Below are 6,880 nucleotides of genomic sequence, written 5' to 3'. Positions count from 1 at the left end.
TATTAATTGTTCTTAATTTATTGCCTAAAATAATCACAAATCAAAATCTTTATTGAATTAATACGACATTAATTCATAATGGTGGTAGCGGAGCAAATGAAGTTGTGTTTGGATTAGGTTTTGTGTTTCTTGATAGAATATTATTTCAATTATGAAATTAGACAAAGTGAAAGTTTGATTGGTCAATTAACTTTGGCCTTTGGCAATTAAAGATGAAGGTTTTGCTGGTACAAAATGAAGTTCGCAAAGCCCTTGAAGGGAAGATAAAGAACCCCAATCCATGACGAATTGATCTTAAAGCTTTGTCGGCTATGAAACTTTCCGTCTCTAATGAGGTTTTGCGGAAAGTTATAAAGGAGGAGATGGTACAAGGTATATGGTTGAACTGTCGACAATAGCTCTCTTTTTATGATACTAGGGCAGGATGCGTGCATTGCACGTGATCTCTTAACTGTCAAATTGTACGAAGTACATCTAATACATGAATAATTTTGGAAATTAATAGCAAGAAAACATAAAATTAATTTAACATAATTAATTAATGAAACATTTTGGAAATTAATAGCTAGAAAACATAAAATTAAATCCACAAATATAATTTTGATATGGTAAAACTAATTAGGATTTTCACAAAAATATAACAGGGTAGAAGGGGACTTTGGATTTATAAGTTTTATACTTTAATAATTCAATAATTGACTTGGGTCTCTTCATAATCCAAAAAGACAAAAAATGAGGCTACAACACTGAAACACAAACAACAATGCACAACATAGCAACAACAATAATAGGAAGCTTAGGAACAAGAATAACACCAATTGTAATAAGTATGCCAAGAAAGGGGCATATTTGGAAAAAAAAAGTTCCGCGAACTCAATCTTGGATGGGTCTTTTTAATATAGAGATGATTTTCGACTACGTTGGAATTCTAATGAGTAAGATTTTTGTTACTTGAGCAATAAATATGAAATTTGATTGGAATTTCAAGCATACGTATAAAAAAATGTTTTTCATTTTACTTTTTTATTCAACTCGTGCATCATACATGTTTAAACAAGATCTTAATGAACATTCAAAATAAAGGTTTAAGCCTTTGGAGTATTGACCTTTCGACAATTAGTTCTGATTTCCCCTTTGGTACCAGTAAGAACACCCAATTGTCCGAACTTTACTATTGCTGAAGCAAATTCCTTGAAGAAATTATCCTTACTTGAACTATAATTTGCTACAATGGCGTCCGTGGGTCCCCCCTTTCCGGTAAATAGTCCTTGATCTGTGGCAAGAAGACCTTTTTGTTTCATCAAGTTAACAAAATACATATTGTCAAACACAAATGGAGTTCTGTTGTCGATTGGTGCTGTGTTGTTATTCCCTCCTTCCTTAGGGCAGTTTGCTTGCAACGATGCCGCGAAGGTCGGGTCTATGTTCTTATCCTCATAGATATGTTGTCTGTACGATTCGCATCTTGCCATGCCAACCGTATGTGCGCCTATACTCGAGAAAACACAACACATTCAAAATTTTGACTATATTCACAGTTGAAAAGAATCTTCTAAATTCTTTTAAGACTGTGGAATTAGAGATACAAAAGATAAAAAAATATGAATTGATCGAAAACCTAGAAAGTAGAATTTGAAATATTATTATTGAACGAAGGGAGTACTATATACGAGTAATGGGGAGTAACTCTTTTCTTATACTTCCTCCGTTTCTTATTATTTTACACGTGTTAACTTTGTCGCTATTCACATACTACATACCTGTTAAAGCTACAAATTCATTTTTGTTGAAGCCTAGCGATTGAAATGCTGCAATTTGTGCTTCGACACCCTTAAGAAAGATAGGAACCATGGCATCTGCCAATAATCTATGTGATTCAGTCGAATCTCTTCTCCCTAATGGTAATGTGTAATTTGGACCACCAAGCTGGGAACAAAAATTAAAACAAACGGAAATTTATATTCAAAATGGCTTAACAATTTGGTGCTTTTGAATTAAGGATTAATTGAGTAATTAAAAATTATACCCTGAAAACACATTCTCGTCCAACCATTGCTAAGATATCAGCACAAGATACGACTCCAGGACATGATTGTTCAAGTCGATTTTTGATCTTATCAATGACTTCGAATCCCCTAGCCGAATTAAGATTCAATAAGGCTGACTTCTCTCCTGTTGAATTTTTCGTGTCGTCCAGCAAATTTGATCCATCACATCCCTAGTTATTCAACAAATAGATAGTATAATTTAACTAAAAAAAATTTTTTAAAAAAATTTCGACTATGCAAAATGTAATTGATTTTCCGCGAATATTATTGATTTACACCAAGTTATTTATACCATCAAAAAATAGTAGGTAAGTGGTTCTTTTTTTTTATTAAAGGTAAGAACGAGTTATCACGGAGGTAACTAGTTTTTAACAAATAAAATTAGGTGCAATATCTGTGAAATTTCAAAAATATGAAATGGCCCTAGGTGATCGATTCGATAAGGAGGAGAAGAGTTTGGTACCACTTATAATCTCAACGAAGGTTCCACATTAAAACTAACCGATGGTTTTATTGATAACTCTTTAATCTTATAAGTTGGTATATATTTTCTCTACTCTTTCTCCAATGTGGGAAAACTTACATGTGATTAACTTTTGGGTTTCAAACATATAAAGCGGTTTCTACAAAAAAGTTAAAAAAAAAAAAGAAAAAAAAGAATGGGTTGACAAAGGTATCATGCTAAGAAATATTTCTTGTTTTAAAATATTAGTATACGTAGATTATGATAGATGATGCATTAAGAGATCAATTATTTGTTCCAGTTTTACCTATATGCGTAGTATGGTGATTGACCGTCAAATAAGCCATTATACACAAATTAACTTGTATGATATTAGACTTACACCAACACCACAATCATGAAATTGAAGTCTCAACATTGATGCACCCATGCGAGGCTCTTTCTTAATCGCATTTTTAACATGATGGCTAATAATAGAGTGTGCCTTAGGGCATGATGCTGAATAGAAGTTCTCGCTCAATTGAGAGAATGCTGATCTGAAAAGTATAGAGATCAAGCACCACTGAAGAAATGATAAGCTAAAGGAAGCCATTGTTGAAATCAATAAATAGATCGATTAAAGAAAAAACATGGTGGAGATGCAAAAGAAATAAGATATTAAAAAGTCACTAATTAATATGTTCGAATAATAACGTTCCAGACTTGCATTTTCTTTTAAACTATTACATAATCTATTTTCAGTGCATAATTATCCCTTTTCCAATGAAAATGCATGCAAAGTGCAATGTCAATCCCCTTATTTAGCAAATGTCTAAAAAGGTTATGCCACCAACTGCAAGTGCATAAGATAATCTGTCTATATCCTTTTCCTTGACAATATCTACCATTTAAAAGCTACCCATTTTTTACAGTTACAACTAACGTGCTGATTCGGGCAAAACTGACTGGTTTATGACGTTATTAATAATTAATTTGATTAATGTAAAAATTGAAATATATTTTTTAGGTTTATTTTTTGAGGAGAAAAATTAACGACTTGCCCCTTTTTTTCTATTTTATTAATATTTTCATTTAATAAAATTACAAAAATGTATTTTTATTGAGTTTAAATGATTAATGATGTTAATCACGGTCTTAGGTGGCTGGAATCTGACTCTGATAGTTGTTTTAAATGAAAGATGGTTTTTAAGGTTGTAACTTGTATAATATAGTACGCATGCAATTGCACGGTTTAAAAACTTAAAATATTAAGTTTATAATAATTTAATATCTACTTATGCATAATTTGTATTTTTTTAATGGAATTAAATAATTAAATGAGGGCTAATATAAAACTTCTTTAGTTAAAATCAAATATTTTACATATTAGAAAATTTCGATAATGATGTAGTGGGAAATTGCATTTTATGCCCTTATTTTTGCAATTAATTGAATAAGTACAACACAAAACATAATTATTGTAATTATACCTACTAATGTCTCTATTTTTGAAGATCTACCCACATTACACTTTGACTCCTCAAAATATTTATCTATTCGTAATCTTTCATGTGTAGTAAATGTGTATATTTTCAATTGATTCTCGCAATATGTAATTTCAACATATTTACAATACGTAACTAAATAAATTATGCCTAATGTGTCTACTATAAACTGTGAAAATGTGATACATAAACAACTTTCTGAAACGATACAATATAGTCATAATTTTGTAAAAATACCTTCTCAACAACAAAAATAAGGTGTGATATGTCATCATATATTTTAGGCACCTCTCCTTTTAGGGTGCATTTTATTATATTAATGTTTACTTATTTTCTAAATATGTCTTATATATCTGAATTTACCTAAGCTTATTTAAACTTATATGGACTTGTTAGAACTTATCCTAACTTATTTTAGTTATAAATTGTATTTGTCCAATCATTATTTTTCATGAACTTATTTTATATGAACTTTACTGAACGTATTTGAACTTGTTTTTCATGAAACAAGTGCAAATAAGGTGAACAGAACAAAGCGTAAGACTTTGGATTAATATATAAAAATATAAAAGTATTTGTTCATATGATTACATTATTAATTTGTGAAGTAATTAATACTCGTTCATATGATTACATAATTTATCGAGTCATTCAAATTTGATCAAGCAAGGGTTGTTTACTTTTCATACTCAATCACTACTCATTAAAGTTCTTGATTATTAAGCTGTTAAAAACCTAGTCAAATTGGGTCGAGTATTAAGCATTTCATGATTATCGATCCGAGTTCATAAGTGAGCATTTTCCGTATATGAACTTATACGCTAAACAACATTAAACCACATTTTCACATCATCAAATAATCGGGTCAACAAGGTCATACTAACTGATTTAAGCTCCATTGTACCCTACTTTAGCCTACTTTAAATAGAACAAAACAAATGCAAAAGAAAAAGCCATAAATACATGCATCAAAGCCATAGAGTAGTTCTTCTCACTCCCTGAACCCATCATCACCTGTATATGCGATTCATAAAGCTTGTTCTTCATTTCATGGATATCCGCTTCAAGGTTGTCCTTCTTCAATTGCAATTTCTTAAATTTCTAATGCAACAACTTCTTTTTATACTCCGATTCAGCAATAGTGGTCTCCTTCTCCTTCTCCGTCAATTGAAATTGTTAGTCTTCAATAGCATTGTTTTCAGGCACCCATCTAAAAAAGCCACAATCCTTCCGGGATTCACATCTTCCCTGATAATTAAAAACCCTACACTAGTGCAAAAAAGGTATGTTGTTTCACTTTAATGCATCGAACCTGAATATGCTCGAAGCATTAAGTTACATTTGCATCGGTACTATTTTAGTGTTGAAGAATTTCATATATTTTAAAATTTTGTCAAGTATATTGCATCGGGCCTAAGAAATTGACGCAATTAAACATGAAATAAATCCGCCAAAAAGAAAACGCTTCGGTGTATATGCTACATTTGACCCCTAGCCATAAGCAGTAAGTTCAATGATGAAACCGGAAACTACTTGTCAGCGCTCTCCTTTAGTAAGCAACGAGCTTACTACGACAAACTGAAATGATCCCTGAATCCTTATTTCTATTTATAGTAACTGTTATTTATAGTAATTTCCACTCCAGATAGCTACTAAATATAGTAACCGAATAAGATAGATATCTAAATATTGATTGCACTCTGATTGATCTTTTAGAAAAGATACGAGTGGTACTCCAACATTGTACAAGAGATAAAATCGTAGAAAAGATTGAATCCAGAATAAGCCGGAAGGATCTAGAACGCGCGTGGATGAAAGTCACCAACATTAGAATTTTCTAGCGCGTGTAAGGCTAGCGCCACTTTATTCCAGCGCCACTCTTTTCTGGCGCGGTTGGTTGGTTTTCACCCAATCATAGTAATGGATAAAGTTATAGAATATTCTAAAGCTGACGAGGATGCAAACACATCAGGCATTACCAAGCCAACGCTATTAAATTCTAGGCTATCCTAGCAGGGGTAAGATATTTCTATCTTTACCTAGCCATTTTCACTATAAATAGGGGCCTAAAAACTTAATCGGTACCGAATCCTACCAAATGTTCACCAAACCCTATGCTTGAGTATTAACCGAATCTTAAACGCGTCACTACGTTTGTGATAGCCTAGCCTTGATTAAAACCTTTTATTGAGCCTCTGTCTATATTCACACCTGTAGGGGGTGTTTTTAGGTGTTGTATTTGTATTTCGTATTATTTGTAAATTGGACTTTGTATGTAAGTTTTAAGCATTTGATGAATGTCATTTAAGACTCACCAAAAACTCAAACTTGGTTCGATTTATAAAGAGTGTGACCACTAGTTTTGACTTGATTTTTGCAATCCCAACCCGTAAAGGGGAGCCAAATTCTAGGTTCACACTAGTGATGTTAATAGAATTTGAACTTAATCAACCAACACTTTGGCCTGAATGGATTCAACTTTAGTCTCTAAAGCTTCCCGTGTATACTTTATGCAACACCATATAATTAGTCAATCATCAAAGTCCAACAATACATACACAAGTATTAACCAATAATAATCAAGCCAAAGAGGCAATACAAGTTAAATAAAACTACTTATACCACGCTTAGATATCTGCAACTGACCTTAGACTTCTCAAGACCACTACCAAACATTCCTTACTTAATTGGAAACGGCTAGCAGGTAATTGCACTATGTACACTTCCTTATATAAGGTGGCACACAACAATGCAATTTGAAAATCTCCTTGAACTTCAATCACACATGAAACCATGTTGATGCAAATTGACCCCTAAGTTAGAAAAACTTAGTCACAAGAGATACATTATATTTGGTCAATACTAAAGCTAGAGTGAATCCTCTA

General features: G+C 32.0%; 1 protein-coding gene across 1 annotated transcript; it reads right to left on the bottom strand.

The window, feature by feature from the left end:
• Positions 1-996: 996 nt before the first annotated feature.
• Positions 997-3,187, bottom strand: LOC110805574 (cationic peroxidase 1-like). Its single transcript, XM_022011189.2, has 4 exons — positions 2,894-3,187; positions 2,027-2,218; positions 1,761-1,926; positions 997-1,489 (listed from the first exon to the last, which is right to left on the bottom strand). The coding sequence occupies exons 1-4, from the start codon at positions 3,101-3,103 to the stop codon at positions 1,086-1,088; spliced, it is 972 nt and encodes a 323-aa protein (XP_021866881.2). The 5' UTR covers positions 3,104-3,187; the 3' UTR covers positions 997-1,085.
• Positions 3,188-6,880: the final 3,693 nt, after the last annotated feature.

The sequence above is a fragment of the Spinacia oleracea genome, chromosome 5 (assembly GCF_020520425.1).
Source record: "Spinacia oleracea cultivar Varoflay chromosome 5, BTI_SOV_V1, whole genome shotgun sequence".
NCBI classification, from domain to species: Eukaryota; Viridiplantae; Streptophyta; class Magnoliopsida; order Caryophyllales; family Amaranthaceae; genus Spinacia; species Spinacia oleracea.
The sequence above is the reverse complement of the archived record's forward strand: the minus strand, read 5'-3'. Positions and strand labels throughout refer to the sequence as shown.

Excerpts from the sequence above, each read along its gene's own strand:
- LOC110805574 (XM_022011189.2), bottom strand. The coding sequence starts at position 3,103 with ATGGCTTCCTTTAGCTTATCATTTCTTCAGTGGTGCTTGATCTCTATA. Across the intron at positions 2,219-2,893 it reads TTCATGATTGTGGTGTTGGT|GGATGTGATGGATCAAATTT; the intron begins GTAAGTCTAATA and ends TTGAATAACTAG. Across the intron at positions 1,490-1,760 it reads TGAATTTGTAGCTTTAACAG|GCGCACATACGGTTGGCATG; the intron begins GTATGTAGTATG and ends TCTCGAGTATAG.